This window comes from Lytechinus variegatus, chromosome 18, assembly GCF_018143015.1.
Source record: "Lytechinus variegatus isolate NC3 chromosome 18, Lvar_3.0, whole genome shotgun sequence".
NCBI classification, from domain to species: Eukaryota; Metazoa; Echinodermata; class Echinoidea; order Temnopleuroida; family Toxopneustidae; genus Lytechinus; species Lytechinus variegatus.
In genome coordinates, this window is record NC_054757.1 from 5,831,552 (window position 1) to 5,850,184 (window position 18,633).

An 18,633-nucleotide genomic window follows, 5' to 3' on the forward strand; every position below is an offset into this window, starting at 1 on the left:
TATATGCAATATGATCTTTTAACCTTATCATCCTCATGGATATATGTTATTTATACTATGTTTGATGCAAAAATAAAGAAATGAGTGCAATTTGAAGAAAAAAATGACCTTTTGACCCCTAGGTGACCTTTGACCTCATCACCCTCATGTGTGCGGCGACACACATAGTATTACCCCGGGGGGCCACTTCCATTCACGAGTGGATACCATGCGCGACCATGGGGTCTCGAAAAGCACCCTAAACACGTAATTTCCATATTCTGAAAATGCACCCCTTAACAAGTATAGGAAACAAATCAATACTCTTGGCAAATATTCCTGAAATGAACCCCTAAACAAGTACAGGAATGTTTTATTGTTACGGGTCCTTCGGTCGTCGGCTTTACCTTATTTGGTTTAGTACGACCCCACCTTCTACACCTCGCGCAAATCGGACTCTAAACACGAAGTGTTGGGGCAAAAAGGACATCCTTTATAAAACATTTTAATTATGTTTAATCATCCCCCCAAATTCGACCCTAAACAAGTAATTGTCCTCGCGAAATATATACCCTTTTTCATAATTTTCGTGTTTTTGACACCCTTATCACGTTACGTACGTAACGTGCCCTATCGTGAAAAAGACATCCTTTTTACGTGTTTTTTTGGTCGCGCATGGTATCCACTCGTCAATGTAAGTGGCCCCCCCGGGAGTATTACCCAATGGTTACTTGTACCAAGTGTAAACACAATTGATGCAGTTCTAAAGAAAGAGCAATTTGAACAAAAGCCTTGACCTTTTGACCCCTGTATGACCTTTGACCCAATCACCCTCATGGACACACATGTGGTATACCAAGAGATCATATGAACCAAGTGTCAACATAATTGATACAGAAATAAAGAAATAAGAGCACATAAAAAAAACTTTAACATTTTAATTTGACCTTTGACCCCTACATGACCTTTGACCCAATCATCCTCATGGACACACATGTGGTATTACCCAAGGATCACACGAACCAAGAGTCAACATAACTGCATGATGCAGAAATAAAGAAATAAGAGCAAGTTGAACAAAAGCTAAAACATTATCATATGACCCTTTGACCCCTATATGACCTTTGACCCATCACCCTCATGGACACATTGCCCAAGGATAACATGAATCAAGTTTACACTAAATTGATGCAGAAATAAAGAAATGGGAGTAAATTTAACAAAACATTTAACATTTTCAAAACAGACTATTAGGAATAGGGATAACCAGGTCTCTACCGAACTTCGTTCAGGCAAGACAAAAAGAAAGAATTAGATTGAATGCAGGGTGCAGTAGAGTGAAATGTGTTTTGAGTTTACTGATTTGAAGTGACAAAAATTTTAGGTGATAACTGAAGTTCTTCTGAATTAATAGGAATATATACATTTCCATCCATTTAGTATTCAGCTCTTAAAGCTTTCCTGATGAAAACTGAATTATCATAGTCCAAGGAGTTTTGGCCCACTAATATCAGAGTCCATAAATCCATAGTTGAATCGTAGCTTGGTCAAAAGATCGACCTGGGTCATTCAGAAAAGGCTGGGTCAAGAAAGATCGACCGAGTACACAACAAAATCCATCATGTCTAAAAATAGGACTTCTAAATGGATTTTTATCTTGGCTTAGTTGCATGGCTCAGTATAACTTTCTAGGTGGAGTGAAATATAATTTAAAATTCCAGGGGGTCGATTACTTGATTAGCCATTCAGTTTGACCATGTGAAATGGACTCCAGCCAGCCCTATTATAAATGCTGAGCCGAATTTTCCTTTCAGGAGTAAAAATAGGCATGAACTAATATATTGAACATGTGGGAATAAAGCAGAATATCTGTGTGGACATGTTTGAATTCATGTTTTATATTTTTTGGCATATGTACACATTGGTTCACAATATTCCAGAATAAAACTCTGCTGGTGAGGGACAAAAAATTGGAGTAGATTGACATAGGGATCAGTATTATTTAATTATATGTCTTTTTTCTTCCTTGAGGGAGGTTCACATTATACAAGCTATGCTTTTGAGTGAATTTCCACAGATAACCTCTTTTCTATTTAAATTATATATTATTTGTCTAAAAAATGCAACATATTTTGTATATATATCTTTATATGTTAGTTATCATTGATGTTTTTAATATAATTGGAATGACACTGATTTGTATCGTAAATATTTGTTATAATGTATGAAAATGATTTTGTATCAATATTATGTCATTTCTGTTGGAAAAAAATCTTAACCTGAATCTGAATCGACCTAACAATAATTTCTTGATGGAAATTTAATGAAGCTTGGAATTCAATTAATATTGCACTAGGCATATAATAGAAAAGAAAATGTGCATTCCTACATAACTCCAAATCCAAATGTCATACAATTACCCCCCCCCCATGAGCCTCCTCAATAAAGAAAAAACATATGTACATGATAATAAAGTGCATCTATACCTGTACACATCTATGAAGGAAATATGTAAAGGTGTTGTGGCTCAGTGGATAAGTCTCCGGACTGTGAACCACAAGGACCGGGGTTCAAATCCCACCGCAGCACTAGCGTCCTTTGGCAAGGCGTTTATCCACTTTTGCCACTCTTGACCCAGGTGTAGTAAATGGGTACCCGGTAGGAAGAAATTCCTTGGAATGCTCGATGCGCACGATCAGGGTAGCCGTGCTAAAGCCGGGGTAATGGTATGCAGCGCGTAGAAACATTTGTATTAAGCGCTATATAAATGTTGCATATTATTATTAATAAGGAACCACAACTCTTATCTTTTCCATCAAAACTGAAGAAAAATAACCGAGATATTAAGCTAATTAAATCATGACCCCTACAACCCCCCCCCCCCCCTCAATCCATCTCTCTTGTCTCTCTCTTTTTAACTCCATCTTTCGATCTCCCCACCATGCCAGGTAAAAACAACACTCATTCCATATTGATTGTATCCTGGGTAAGATCGCTCAAACTGCAATCAGAACTTGTTGACCTCTAACTGGAAAAAGATGCATTCCGTCTTCAAATCAATAAATAAAATGGGATTGCAAGATTCATAAAGAAAATATGCAATCACTGACATACTGTATCTGCGATTTAAAAGCTGAATCAGCTCCACAGATAGCCTATGTAATTTACATTAAATAACTACAAGGCACGATAATCATCAAAGTGACATAATGGTAAAAATTTTTGTCTAAAATAAAATTCAGAAGGAAGTGAAACAAATCCCCTCATTATGTATGTTATTGATTTTCTCTCTTTCTAAAAGCTATTATCGCTTTTCCATTCCACATTTGTAAGTTTCAGATACAGTGTGTATAACTTTGTAAAGATTTTCATTCAAAGTACCTCATCACTTTCTTTAGGTGAATGTTTTATAAAAAAATCAACATACATGTATGTTCAAGTGTTTCCTGTCAGTAGATCATTAAGGCTCTGGCCGCTCTGCAGCAAAGAGCTGATCTGAAGAAGGTTAAATTTGCTTTCTTCTACAAAATGATTTTTCCTAATCTAGGATCTTTCTGGTGATGCCTAAATAGTCTAAACATCCTAATGCACTTGACACTGTAATAAACTTTCAAACATACCCCCATTTTTTTTTTTTTTACAAATTTAGGAATTATGAAACTTGATAAGCGACACTAGGTTTCAAGCATAATTTGATTTTGAATATAGATCATCATATTTATCATCATTATCATGATCATCACAATCGTAATCACAATGAGCATTATGATCAATCATCACCATCACCATCATATTCATCATAATAATCACCCACATCATCATTATCATCATCATCATCATCCTCATCATCATCATCATCACATCATCATCATCAACCCATCATCATCATATATTCATCATCACCATCATCACATTATCATCATCATTGTATCATCATCATCATCGTCACCATCATATTTATCATCATACTGATCACCAACACCATCATTAACATCATCATGATCATCACAATCGTTATCATCATCATCATCATGATCATCACCATCACCATCATATTCATTATCATACTAATCACCAACATCATTATCACCATCCTCATCATTATCATCATCATCACCATCATCTTCATCACCATCATCATATCATCACACAATCACCACACAGGACCTAAAAATTCTGGTTTCTGGACCACCATTACCTCAGATTACCATCATCAGTCATAACAATTATCACCCAAGAAATAGTCCCAATAGCCAACCTAGACAGCCAAAATCTGTTTGTTAGGAGGAATTTTAACTTTTTTTTTGGGGGGGGGCTAATATAATGGCACGGACGACCCCCCCCCCCCCCCCGGCCTAAATTTGTCTAAATTAAACCCCTCCCTCTGTCTCTTAATTGTATTCTTCCTCTGCTAAACACTTAACATACTGTTTTTTGTGTACGGTTTCCCAAATGGAATATGACAAATCGCAATTACCGCCATCCATAAATATGCGATTCGTCTTTTCCATCTGAGGACCGGCCAGAGTCATAGGCGATTCCTAAAATATTCCTGCCGAAAGATCAGGGGAGCGGCTCACGCAATGTACGGTCAAGAGATTGAGCACACCTCATTACATTACTCATACGTTTTAACTGAAAATAACTAAACTTACAATATTGCACTTACCTGAAGTGACTCCTATGGTATATCCAATTATAATTCGACACAAGAAATGTAACAGCTTCATCTTAAAACAAGCTTTTTGAGAGGGGATATGACAGGAATAGAAGACACATTACTGGCTTCCATGCAACAGGCAGCAGACAACTTTTCTGGCAAGCAAAATGCAAATGAAAGTAGCAAACTTACGTTGTAACGGCGATAGAGCGCCAGCTATTGATATCTGCATGCAATTTGACGAGGTGGGTGGAGTGGGTGATTTCTAGAATATGCGGTGGATTCTAGAGATTTCTTGTCACTTTAGGGGGTACTAATAGTGAGACTATCTCTCTCAATAGCTGCTGTAAAAATCGAAATACGATGGGGGCCCCCGGGATCTTCACCCATGGATTGTCAAGGTTGAATTTTAATTTGAGTAATTGATAACCCCCGGTGACAACACCCGGAAAAAAAACTCGAAATGAATCTAAGAATCAATAATTATGAGGGTGTATGTACGTGGTTATGCGTTTGTGGATGTGCGCAGGCGCGTACGCAGGATTTTTGAAAGGGGGGGGTTTTCGAGCTGATTTTTTTTTAATCTCCCGCCCAGTCTCTAAAAAGTGATGAGCGGGGGGGGGGGGGGGGGGTGATGATTTTTTTTTCTTTTTTTTCAGCGCTGCAAATAAGACAATAACATTTAAGTGGGGATGGGTATGTAACAGTGCGGTCATGACCCGCGAGCGAGCAGAAATGTTCTCGTTTTTGCGTTGAAAACATAATCTTTTTGTCAATAGTTTGTTGGTATCATAGTCGATGCTACATGTCCTTCGGATCGTAGCACTCATGATATGGCCAACAGCGTAGCCATGATTTCATTTTGGAGGGGGCGGTAAATGCACGCGAAGCGTGCCAACACTTACAGAGCGCGCGAAGCGCGCTCCCTAGGGGGTGGGTGCAGGGAGGGGGAGTTTCCCCCTCCCGCGCGAAGCTTTTAGTGTTTCATAAATTAAAATGAAAAGGAGCCGTTTCTCTTGTCTCTAGTACCTCCAATTCGGTTGACTATATTGCGATTTTGAACCTTGTTTTCAAAAGTGATTGTAAACGCACAAAAGAGGTATACAATGGAGGAAATTAAATTGATAATAACTCCGCGCGAAGCGCGGAAGCTAAAGTGATTTATCAATTTTTCTTGCCATAAAAAGGGTCCCGAGAAAAGGGTATTCTCAAAGATATATTGAAACTTTCTTTGGAAAGATCAGATTTGATTACAAACAATTTAGCATCAGTGCATATTTTTAACTCGCAAAACAGAGGAGAAGATTGGTAGAGGAAGATATTCCTCCCCGCGATAAGCAATGAAACTCTGAAATTTCAAAGGGCGGACGTTTCATCAAATGTAGATATCTCTAATACCCAATCGTCTCTAATTCAATTGATTTTCTAAGATTATTGAATTTCATTACAAGGAAAATAGTGCGCATAAAGTTGAAACTTCTGTGATTTATTGAAATTATCTATCTATATAATAAAGGATGATTATTTTTTTACTTATCCTGAAGCGCTTCATTTTGAATATAAAGAAACGTAAGTGTCATTCAAAATTTCAAACTGAGGGCGCAAAACAGGACAGGAGATGAATGTATACAGGGAAATGACATGAAGTTTAATACAATTTGATAAAAAAATAATGTACTTTTTTATTTAATACGTTACGAATTCCATACCTTCCTCTTTTTAAATTATGAACCTGTTTACCCCAAATTATGGTTGTTTATAGTAATGAGCTGAAAGCGGGAGAAGCTGACTTTGTGGAGGTGACGGCAGAAACTGATATAAAGATTTTTACCCGCTCGGAGCCGACCAGACCAGAAGTTGCGCGATCAATTAAAAAAAAGAGATAACTTCATACATTTACTTCGGCCTAACCTTACTCAAATTCATGCCCTAATGTATACAATTTTAACTTTAACTGGCAAGAAGCACATACCTGAGGTGGAAAAACAGGGTTAGAGAAAAGGTGGGGGAACAATGGAGAACTTCAATATTGTCATTTAACCGCGCGCAGCGCGGAAGCAAAATTCATATATGAATTTAAAGCAAAAAGAGTGAAGGAGTTTCTCTTTTGAGAAAAATATAGAGATTAAATAGAAAAAACACAAAGCTACCTTTCTTCCCTTTCCTTCCTTCCCTTTTCCTTTTCACCTCTCCTTTTTCCCTTCTTTTTTTTTCTTTTTGGGGACGTTTTGGGGGGGCGACCGCCCCCTGGCTACGCGCCTGGATATGGCCTTGATCAGAACACTGTAGAAACTTGAGAAATGTCATGAATAATTACGAGCGAGCGGAGCAAGCGAGCCGAAATGTTTGCGTTTTTCCGTCAAAACATACAATTCTTCTCAATAGCTTGTTGGTAATGATTACATATTAGTTGATGATACATGTCCTTCTGCTCGTAAGTCTCATGATATGGCCTTGATCAAGAGACTAGAAACTTAAGAAATTTCATAAATGATTACGAGCGAGCGGAGTGAGCGAGCCGAAATTTTCGCGTTTTCCCGTCAAAACATACATTTCTTGTCAATAGTTTGTTAGTAAATCAAGTATTAGTCGATGCTACATGTCCTATTCGTAACACTCATAATACGGCCTTGAACAGGAGACTAGATACTTATGGAATTTCATAAATTATTACGAGCGAGCGGAGCGAGCTAACCGACCGTGATCATGTCGGCGACATGCGGAAATAAAAGATATAATAAACTGGAGCGAGCGAAGCGAGCGGAAATTTTTTCTGTGTTTTTCGTCGGAAACATGAGATTCTGTTCATTATTGCTGTCATATACATTATTGGGTAGGGGAACTGTCCGTAACCAGACCAAGGAGTTATCAGGCGCTTGCCCGATAACTCCTTGACCAGACCGACCTCTGGGGAGACAAGCAAAAAAAAAAAAAAAAAAAAAAAAAAAAAAAAAAAAAAAAAAAAAAAAAGGAAAACGAAAAGGGGGGGGGGGGGGTTTGAACCCCCGAAACCCCCCCTTGCGTACGCGCCTGGATGTGCGTGTGTGTGTGTCTGTGGGGGAGGGTCTTCTTCGAACATAATACGTCACAATGTCCATTGTTGAGTTAAATTGGAGAAATTAAACATATCAAACGAACGAGATAGTTCATTTTGTAACACCACTGGCAGCGGAAGTTGGAAATAACCAGTAATAAAAATTATCATTCCCATTAGACCCATGCAGCCGAACATTATTAATAACCGGCTTTCCTGTTAGACCTTCAATCAACGGAAATAAAAGAAAAGAAAGAAAAATGCAATGTTGGTTCAGTTTTTCCCCCTGACTATCGTTTCATTGAGGGTGACAATAGGTGAGTGTTCATAAATAAAGACAGTTATAAGGCCTATAAAATACTATTTCATGCCGTATAATATATACATCTCATATTCTTCTTCTTTTTCAATATACAAGATGGTATCTCCATTGACATTTATCGACACTAATGATAAGAATTAGAAATTAGTCAAAAAAAAACATTAAAAAAGACATTTAGAAATCAGTTTGAGAAGGCACCACAAGTCGGGACAGTCTCCATTATTATTTTTTTGTTCAGTCCCCCCCCCAAAAAAAAAAAAAATTAAAAAGAGGAGATACTGAAGAGAGTGATACTATTGGATACAAAAAGATCACACAGCAAACATTTCGGAAGAAGAGCAACTTTTTATATTTGAATTTTATTCTGACCGCCGATCGCAAAATGAAATGATACATAATTTACAGCTTAGCTCCTAAATAAGAAAAGAGTGGCACTGTTTCGGATTTTTCCGAATGAAACATTTATTTTGATAAGTTGCCAATTCGTCTACTGCCAACTCGTCCACTCATCACAATGCACGGGTCTACCTCTATTTAGTCTCATGTCTTTCCGTCCATCAGCATTTCGTCTAACAACCATTTGGTCCAATAAGTTAGTCCAATCATCACTTCGTCTATATCACCAGTTCGTCTTTGACCATTTCGTCTCATAACCAGTTGGTCTAATACCCATTTTATTTCATTCATTTCACTCAATTAACATTGAATTCAATTAGACCAAATGGTATATGGACTGAATGGCTATTGGACCAACTGGTTATTAGACGAAATGGTGAGTGAATGAGATGGCAATCAGACTATGTGGATAGTGGACGAACAGAATGATGGTGGACCAAATGATAGTAGACGAGTTGGTAATTTGACGAATTGTCATTAGACCAAATTGGAATTCAATCTTTATTTCCACTGAGTGAAAGCTAAACATTTAAAAAGATATTTCTGCGTCGTTTTTAATTTAAATATGAAAGCACTGATATATAAGTAGTTTTATATTTTGCAGGGGGGCACTGAAGTATTCATTTTTCCATGGAAAATTCCTTTTACGGGGGGGGGGGCATTCAACACCAGTGCTTATTTTGCGCCGGAATTACTTAATTTTCAGAATTGCGTTATGAACATGTCGATTCCTATTTCATATTGCATCGTATAAGAAAACGAAGTCCCTTAGTGTTTTTCCAAACTGTCTAAACATGCTAAAAGTAGGGCATAATCTTGAAACTTTTAAGGCCTTTCTATCTATCAATCCTAACGATAAGATGGAGAATCAAAGAGAATAAAAATTCTTAGGTAGAAGTGTCCTAATAAGCCACAAATTTTTAAAAAGCTGCGAGCGCGAGCAAAGTTTTGGGCCTTTTGGAAACAAAAATCAAAATTTTGTGATAGATTTCGACAATTTATTAATAGAGTGATATCATAATCAACATTTGCTTTTCTTCCTTTTTCCTTTTTTTTCTCATTTGACATGATTTTTGGGGGGTCCATGCCCGCCACTCCCTCCCCCAATCTGTATGCCAGAGCTGGAAATAATAAATTTTGCCAAATGCCACCATTATAATATTTCTCTCTCCCCTTCCCTCTCGATCTCTCTCATTAAGAGCTCATCATACAGTTCAAAGTTCAAACCTTTTTTCTCGATCACGATCGATCTCTATCGATGATTAGAGCGCACGCGCAAGAATGACATCATCCATTGTGACGTCACCCATTTGATTGCGCATACTGCGCAGATAGAGGCCGAAAATATTTTTGCGCAATTCCTAGCAACAGGTGCATTGCAAATAAACGTAGGTCTGTATTAACGATGAATCATACGTTCTCTACTTCTACACAGGATTAAGGCCGAGTCTTCGAAATATTAAGGAAGGATACAATTTAGATTCCAGATTTTGTTTCCAGAATGCTCTTGTAAAATGTATCAATATTCTTCCGGCAAGGGAAAATGTACTCGGAGGTCAAATAAAATATAGAATTATGTCCAGTGACAGTGGAGAAAGAGGTAAGACACTTTGAGTTAAAAATCAACTCTGTACTTATTTCAGATCAACGCAGATTATTTTTCTACTTCACTTTGATAAAACACATAAGATGGGACTCAAATATATATATAGTCGGATGTTAATAGCCGTAGAACCCCGTAGACACTGTTAACAGAAAGTGGAATTTCTGTAGAACAGTGAAGTTTTTATTATAAGTGTATATGGTGATATACATTCACTCGTGTTCATCTAATGTAAGTAAATTAATCTAATCATTTAAAGGACAAGTCCACCCCAACAAAGAGTTGTCTCCAGTAAAAAGAGAAAAATCCAACGAGTATAACATTGAAAATTTCATCAAAATCGGTTGTAAAATAAGGAAGTTATGACATATTGGAGTTTTACTTAATTTCACAAAACAGTTTGATATGCACATCCTGTTTGGTATGCAAATGAGGGGACTGATGACATCACTCACTCACTATTTTTTTGTGTTTCATTATGAAATATGATTTATTCCTTCTTCTCATTGTCCTTGAAACAAAGTCTCATTCCTAACTGAACGCATGGAATTACCACTGCCTTAACATTCTATGGTTCGACCAAATTGGTCCTTGTCAAATCTGTAAAAATTGAAATATTCTATATTTCAAACAATAAAACACAAAATAAATAGTGAGAGACATCATCGACTCTCTCATTTGCATGTCAATGAGCTTTCCATATAGCTGTTTTGTGAAAAATAGGCGAAACATTAAAATGTCATAACTTATTTTAAATCCGATTTTGATGAAATTTTCAGCGTTATGCTTGTTTGATTTTTCTCTATTGATTCAATTCAACATTTTTATAGGATGGACTTGACCTTTTATCATTATTTGCTGATTATAGAAAAGTTTGAGATTGAAGACAGTATCTCTCTGTCAGAAAAATAAATATGAACGCAAAACTATATTTGGTAGATAAACGTTTTTGAAATTTGCTAAAAAGTGCAAAAATCTTTAGTAGAATTGTGTACCCAGGCTAGTAGGATGCGACAAGAAATGTACTCGGGATGCCTAGAATATTGAGGATGAAAACTCTTCTCGGAATACTCACCAGGGAGTGGGGAAGGTGTATAGGACCCTGTCTGTGTGCTGGCAAGCCACAATCCGATGACTGGGGTAATCATTAAGTATTCATAAAGCGCCGAAAGCTAGGAATCGTTTCAATGTTATAGGACAAAATCTGATTGCTATCATCGTTAATTTTTTCTTAAACTTATCGAGAACGATGTAACGTTTCTGAACAGGTCATCTGCCCCTTTTACTACTAATAATATTATCATCATCACCATCATCATCATCACTGTTATTAGTTTTTTTAGGGGTGGGGTGGAATTGCAGTGCAGCTCTTTAGTCCATTAGTTCTTATAATGAAAAAAATATCTCCATTTCTCCCTTAGATTCCTTTAAAAATTCAGATAATAGACTGAACTTGGAAGATCAGGTAGCTGATATATTCCAGAGAGCAAAGAGCGGCGAGCCATTTGGAACTAAAGACGACGTTAACGCTCTCATAGATAAACTCTGCGATCATATCTACAGGTATAAAACTGAGTGTTTGCAAGTGATTTCAAACAATTCATTATACAGTGTTGAAATAATGCTAAAATTGCCTGTATTTTCTTACATGTATATGTATTAATTTTGGCTGAAGCCCTGAACTAATAATTTAGCCTTTCAAATACAATTTTGAAAGCAAATGCAAAAGTTAACTTGCCATAACATTTTTGAGTTTTTCATCTCTCTTTTAGTTTAATAAACTATGATTTTTTTTTCACTTTCTTTCCTTCCCTATTATGTTCCTTTCAAAGAGTACATAGGGACGCATTTCGCATTGATATGATGCATATGCCATCAAAGTAGAAGTATAGAACATACTACTACATAAGCTCTCAACCCTTTTCAGTTTCTATACGTGTTTAATCATCGTCTCCTGATGTTTCTGAAATTCCTTCTACAGGAAATTGCTCGAGGAGAGCTGGTGTCCATGTGCTCGACACTCAAAGATTAACCAAAGCCTTACAGAGAATCCAGAAGATCTGAAAATTGATGACAAAGAAGGTTATATGCAGTGTATTCGTAAAAAGGTATTGGAGATACTTTCGGACTACCTCGCCACTTTCAAGAATCAACTATTCTCGACGTACGGATCAGAACCAACTGATCAGTTAGATATAAAGGGAGAAGACAAAGATACTGTGAGTGGATGTGTTTCTGGTGAACCAAGCACGTATACTATGGCAAACACTGACAGTTTCTTAAGTCGTGTGGAGAAAAATTCTGGAATTCATTCGGTCACCAACACGAATGTCTGCGGCAATAGCTTATCAGATATTTCCATCAATGACTGGGTGAGCGTTGGACGATGTTTATCACGTGAGAACTACTTTGACCAATCACCGCGCTTGTCTGTTTCGGCTTCTCCCGCCACTTCGAGGTGGGGTGCAGATCTCGAAGCAGAAGGCAGCTTTGGCGCCTATCGTAAGACGCAGTCATGCACAGCTGCAGCAACACCAACCGAAGTCCGAACCGAGCACGAAGACACCCGAAGGCGCCCTCAAGGTGCACACTGTGTGACGTCTGAGGTTGAACAGAACACGATGTCGAGAGAGACCTTCAAGAAAACCTCAAACAAAAAGCTAATCAAGAAGAGCAGGGGATCAATGGAAAAGCAGCAACAGAAAATCGAATCCTCGCCGCTTTTAACGGAAACAGAAGACTTCCATCCAGATCATTTTCGGTACGACAAGGACTCTGTCAAGGGCACCAGTGTCGGACCAAAGGCGGGAGCTGCTAACGGTGACGGTAACAAGGGCACCAGTTCCTTAGAAAAGCCGGAAGTCCCAATGAATTACATCGGTGGAGTCCCAACACATCTTTATTACAACAGAGGATCGGCCGATTCTGTTTCTCGAAAAAGGGCAAGCAACAGATCACCTGCGATGGTGAAGATGAGGAGGAAAGCCATGAGTGTAGTAGGGTTTTTGAAGCTTCTCCGGAAACCTCTATAATCAAACAAACGAACTTGAGTAACTTATAATCAGAGATCCATTTTGGTCGTGTTTTGATAGACTTTAATATCGGCCTTGTACTATCCGATGAAGAATCATTAGTAATGCTATTATCAAACTTGAATAACTACTTCTACATACATCATCAACTTTGTATCCATTGCGATAGACCCAGGTGCGAATATCACAGGCCTATATACTTGCATGCTCACACTTTTCGAACTTGTATATTTTTGGGAACTAAGAAATTTACACAACTAACATATAGCATAGCACCCTAAGGCAAGATCCTCTCAGTCTGAAACTTGGATAATATTTCTGGAGGGTCAACTAGTTCCATTATGGGCATGATTTGATATACAGTACAGTGAATACTGGGGGCCATGGACCCCCGGCATCTTCTTGTCCAAGGGAAAAAAGGACCGAAAGATAGAAAAGGAGATTAAAAATTGGTATTACATTTACTGACTATACTCTTAAAATGCGCAATTTTAGTGTACTCTTAATGTGTGTTAAATGTATCACTTTGATCTATTTTTGGGATAAAAATGGAATTCATTATCAATTATTAGCGTTTGGATCTACTCATGAGGAGAATAAGTCTTGGAAAATCGTAATTCTTTGTTACGAAACCAACAAAAAGCCCCCCGCTAAAGTATATCATTGATGGTAGCACCCGGGGTGGCACCCTCCCTCAGTGGTCATGCACAGTTTAGTTGAAATCGATTTCCAGATTTCGTTTTTATTAACTTAATATGGATTTCTGTAGAAATTTTGCAAATGTTTGACAATATGATAATGGTATCATATTCCGATCTTCCAAGAGGAAACAAGGATTCTTTACTGCGATAGATTTAAATGGAATAATTTTGTCCGTGGTCCTCCTTCGTTTTGTTTCAATAAAACTACATCTAAAACAAAATGACCAGGCATTTTTACCCGTCTTTATTAAAAGTAACAAGATTTTATTATAAATATTTTCTTCAATTTTGGTACCCATTCCACAGACATGTAGTAAATGTTAGACTGCAAAGATATATATTCAATCATTAATCTTCATCTATACTGTATAAAGATTTATAAAATGTATAATAGATGTCATTCATTTGTCGTATTATTTACCACACACCATACAACTTTAGAATTATTAAACCACCATAAAGCTATACACAAAATAGAGAAGAAAGTATCTTTAAACTACACACTGTAAAACCTTTGGTGTTAAAGCTAACACCAGTTGGCGATAATAGAGGACCACACCCTGAGGTGTTAAAATTACACCCTAGAGATTTAACACCACCAAATGTGTTGCATTAACACCTATATGTGTTAAACTAACACTGTCAATTTAAAACCGGAGTAAAATAACTGGTGTGGTCCTCTACACCGGTTAACACCAGAGCTTTTGCTGTGCATGGACATCTCGAACAACAAAATAAATCCGACATTCTCATACGATTAACAATTTCGGTAGAATCTGGGAGTAGAATAAAAACAATCTTGGTTTTCAGGGGCCCGTGGTTGCAGAACGAGTTGCAATCAAGCACAACTCTTGAACCAAAGCAATTTAAACTTCAACCAATCAAAAGCACACATTCGAGACTTGCGCTTGATATTTGAACTTGGGTTTAAATGCAACGCTTTGTGTGAACTGACGCCATGTATGAGGGATAGAGGTTTGAAATATATACATGCAGGAAAGAAACAAAATATGAAATTGCACTATTCCTGTTTGACGCAATGGTGATATCATTTTGAAATCTAGTGCGGAATTGTCGATTTTTATCTTTATCGATATGATTTTGGAGAAAAGACAATTCTCTATGCATGGTTCATTATCAAAGCAAAATAAAATATAAGAAATGTAAACCCTGTAAACGAGCAAAATTAGCAAAAAAAAAAGAAAAAGACATTAACGACAAGAAAAAAACAGAACTGTACGTTTCCTATTTAACGCCACAGTGATATAATATTTCTTGGAATATTGTGGGAAATCGTCGATCTTTCTCTTCATCGATTTAATTGTTCGAAAAGATCATCCTTTATGCATGGTTAATAGGCAAAGAAAAACAAAATATTAAAGTATACCCTGTAAATTGCAAATTAGCGAAAGAAATATTAATGCATATTCTTTATATAAAAGAGATCTCTTTTAAAATACAAATGCGCTATACAATAAAAGAATTAGAACAATATTATCAGATGCTTTGCCACTAGAAGAAGTAGAAGAACACAATACTTTGACGAAGAAGAAATTTTAACAACCTAATTATTTGGAAGCCAATTTGATTGCAAAGTTGACTTTAAGTATTACTACTATCAGTCAACATTCATCTGGTAATTCAATTACACAATAACTTTCTGATAAAAAAAAACAGAAAGAAGTTGCTCAAAATAAGGCTACTGTGATGGAATACCTGAGTACAGTAATGTTCCGTTTATAATGGCCAACACCTCATAGAAAACAAGATTAAATCAAGAAATGAACAAACGGCATCACATTATGATAAAGTAATTACAAACCATGGCACCAGGTAAGATTTCTATGGTCAAATTTCATGCTCGATGTCACCCATTTTGTCGCATCATAAGCATTCATAGCCGAACACAGAATATTCCAATTTTGGGCAGAGTGCATGCTAGCTTTCAAATTGTGCTACCCATTTTCAGAATAGAGCTGTGTTTTCAGTAAGGAATGCTTCGCTTTGCCATTATCATAATGTTCTTTAATCGTAATAGTCTTGTTCAAACACTCATTACACTTTTAAAGAACAATCGCACCTTTATAAAAGAAGTAAGCCAGGCTGTATAACTGTGTACGTGTAGTTTCGTTTTGTGTAGTCAATAGTTAAAGGTCAAGTCCACCTCAGAAAAATGTTGATTTGAATCAATAGAGAAAAATCAGACAAGCACAATGCTGAAAATTTCATCAAAATCGGATGTAAAATAAGAAAGTTATGACATTTCAAAGTTTCACTTATTTTTAACAAAATAGTTATATGAACTAGCCAGTTACATCCAAATGAGAGAGTCGATGATGTCACTCACTATTTTTTTCATTGTTTGAATTATACAATATTTCAATTTTTAAGAATTTGATAATTAGGACCTCCTAGCCTGAAGCACAAAATGTTAAAATAATTGAATTCCACATGTTCAGGGAGGAATGAAACTTCTTTTAACAAGACAATGACGAGAAAATCAAAATATTTCATATTTTATATAATAAAATACAAAAGAAATAGTGAGTGATGTCATCAATTCCCTCATTTGCATACCTACCGAGATGTGCATATAACTGTTTTGTGAAATGAAGCGAAAATTTAAAATGTCATAACTTTCTTACTTTACATCCGATTTTGATGAAATTTTCAGTGCTTGTTTAATTTTTCTCTTTTTATTCAAATCAAGTTTTTATTGGGGTGGACTTGTCCTTTAATGCTAAAACCAAGAAGTAGCAAATATGACACTCGATCCTTTTATTGATTAACACAAAGCCAAAGGTCTTGTGTTCAGTTTCTCTGAGATACCCCATTACCAGCATCCATGTACCAAAACACGTTTTCCTGAATATACAGTCAAGGTGTTCGTTCTAAGCTGTTTGGAATACACTGCTATTAAGTCGTGTTACATTACACCGGATCAGCACCATCGTGATGACGTCATAATAAGAAAGACTACTGTACTCTGGAATACATGTCATCGATTTCTGCCTGGTATCTCTCTTTGATGGCAACCCGTTTGTTCTTCATGGTGGGAGTCAGGAGACCGTTTTCGATGCTGAATTGTTCAGGCTGTAGGGAAAATTCTCTCACCTGAAAAAGGACAAAACAAAAATATATTTTATATTCAAGCTTATAAATGAAAAACACTAAATTGTGAATGTTAACAAAAAACAACAACAACAAAACAAACAACGAACTTCCCGAAGTAGCGCAGGGACGGTCCCCAATAGTTGTTTTTTTTATTAAAAAACTTCAAAGGTACTGAATATAACTCTAAACCTGCAATATTACGTCAATTTGCTCAGAAACGAGGTTAGCTAACGATTCGAGAAACTGCTACTTTGAAAAGGGAATAACAGGAAATTGAACTAAATCAGGATCATAAACAAGATAATGGTCAACTTCAAAAGCTTACATTTCCGAAGTATATAATTATACAAACACCCTTACGAGCATATAATTGATTGATGATGAAATCGATAAATTGCATTTAGAATACGCTATTAGGAGCATGAATTAATAATTACTAAATGACTGAATAATGGCATATTTTTATCATTTTTATATGCCTGTGTGAAGGGGATGGGGAGTGTTATATCAGCGTGTAGCTGAATTCTTCACGTTCCAAAATTAGTGTCAATATCAAATCGGTAAAATGATCACATGATATACTCTTCCCCATCACATAAATATTGACGCATTAAAATACTTTTAATAACATTATCCCAGATATTCTGCAGCTTTGAGTTCTAATCTATGATATCAACTCTTAAGTCCCCATTCCACAGAGAACAAGACCGCTGAAAGACCCTTCAAAGACCATGCATACTGGTTGATCTTTCAGAGGTCTCTCAATGAACCTACAATGGTATTTGAGGTCTTACACGAGTCCTGACCAATCTACCAGTGGTCTTCGTGGTCTTCATGGGCTCCAAAACTTTTTGAAGCTGTTCAAAACAGTCTTACAACGGTCTTACAGGAAAATTGTCTTTCATTGGTCTTTCAGCGGTCTTTTGATGAACTTTCAAATGTCTTAATAGTCTTTCAATGATCTTTTGGCAGTCTCTCAAGATTTTTGCGGGGATCACTGTAAGACTCATGAGAGGTCATTGAAAGATCATTGAAAGACCAGGCAAAGTCCTTGGAAAGAATTCTGAAAGATCACTTGTTGCATAAAAGATCTCTATACAGTGCGTCCCAGAATAAACGAAACCGAGATTTAGTGATCATTTATCATAACTTAATCATAAAAAGAATAGACAAATGACCTACCAATTTAAAGCGTAGAATCTCCTCTTTCATCTGATATTACTTAGGTTATTTCTTATTCACGCATGAGTGAGCAAAAACAATTTGAAGAAAGGATACCAAAAACTCATTTGGCGGGGGGTATCTGGGTTTCAAAAAGAAAACCACATTTCTGAAAAGTTTAATATCTGATCTTTAATTTGGTACCAAAATTACAGAAAATGGTCAAGAAATAAAAAAGTTCTGGTCATTTGAAATAAGGCTTGTATTTCCATAATTTCATGAGATAAACGTGTTTATACCGGTTTCCCACAGAAGCTTTCGCATGGTGAACAAAAGATTTAATGCATGGCTGATCGTCAACAAAACAGAGTGTCGAGAGAGTTTGAAAGCCAGCCTGGAGAACCTCTTCATTTTATGAAATTATTGAAATTCAAGCCTTATTTCAAATGACCAGAACTATGTTATTTCGTGACCATTTTCTGTAATTTAGGTATCAAATTAAAGAGGAGATATCGAACTTTTCAAAAATGTGGTTTTCTTTTTGAAACCCAGATACCCCCCGCCAAATGAGTTTTTGATATCCTTTCTTCGAATTGCATTTGCTCACTCATGCGTGAATGAGAAATAATCT

General features: G+C 36.6%; 3 protein-coding genes across 3 annotated transcripts in view; 1 reads left to right on the plus strand and 2 right to left on the minus strand.

Annotated features, from left to right (window-relative positions):
• LOC121432153 overlaps positions 1 to 4,789 on the minus strand; it is a 50,291-nt gene extending 45,502 nt beyond the window's left edge. Inside the window, exon 1 of the mRNA XM_041630009.1 lies at positions 4,649 to 4,789. Within this exon, the coding sequence (XP_041485943.1) occupies positions 4,649 to 4,709 (61 nt within the window). The 5' untranslated portion in view covers positions 4,710 to 4,789. The remainder of the gene's footprint in view (positions 1 to 4,648) is intronic.
• Positions 4,790 to 4,806: 17 nt separating this feature from the next.
• Positions 4,807 to 15,902, plus strand: LOC121432155. Its single transcript, XM_041630011.1, has 3 exons — positions 4,807 to 4,884; positions 11,370 to 11,557; positions 11,976 to 15,902. The coding sequence occupies exons 1-3, from the start codon at positions 4,807 to 4,809 to the stop codon at positions 13,024 to 13,026; spliced, it is 1,317 nt and encodes a 438-aa protein (XP_041485945.1). The 3' UTR covers positions 13,027 to 15,902.
• Positions 15,903 to 16,391: 489 nt separating this feature from the next.
• Positions 16,392 to 18,633, minus strand: part of LOC121431689 (long-chain-fatty-acid--CoA ligase 1-like) — a 31,032-nt gene continuing 28,790 nt past the window's right edge. Inside the window, exon 19 of the mRNA XM_041629342.1 lies at positions 16,392 to 16,841. Coding sequence (XP_041485276.1) covers positions 16,704 to 16,841 — 138 coding nt within the window. The 3' untranslated portion in view covers positions 16,392 to 16,703. The remainder of the gene's footprint in view (positions 16,842 to 18,633) is intronic.

Bases quoted from the DNA above. Each gene is read 5' to 3' on its own strand.
- LOC121432155 (XM_041630011.1), top strand. From the start codon at position 4,807: ATGCAAATGAAAGTAGCAAACTTACGTTGTAACGGCGATAGAGCGCCA. The intron at 4,885-11,369 runs GTGGGTGGAGTG...GCAGCTCTTTAG, and splicing joins TCTGCATGCAATTTGACGAG to TCCATTAGTTCTTATAATGA. The intron at 11,558-11,975 runs GTATAAAACTGA...TTCCTTCTACAG, and splicing joins CTCTGCGATCATATCTACAG to GAAATTGCTCGAGGAGAGCT.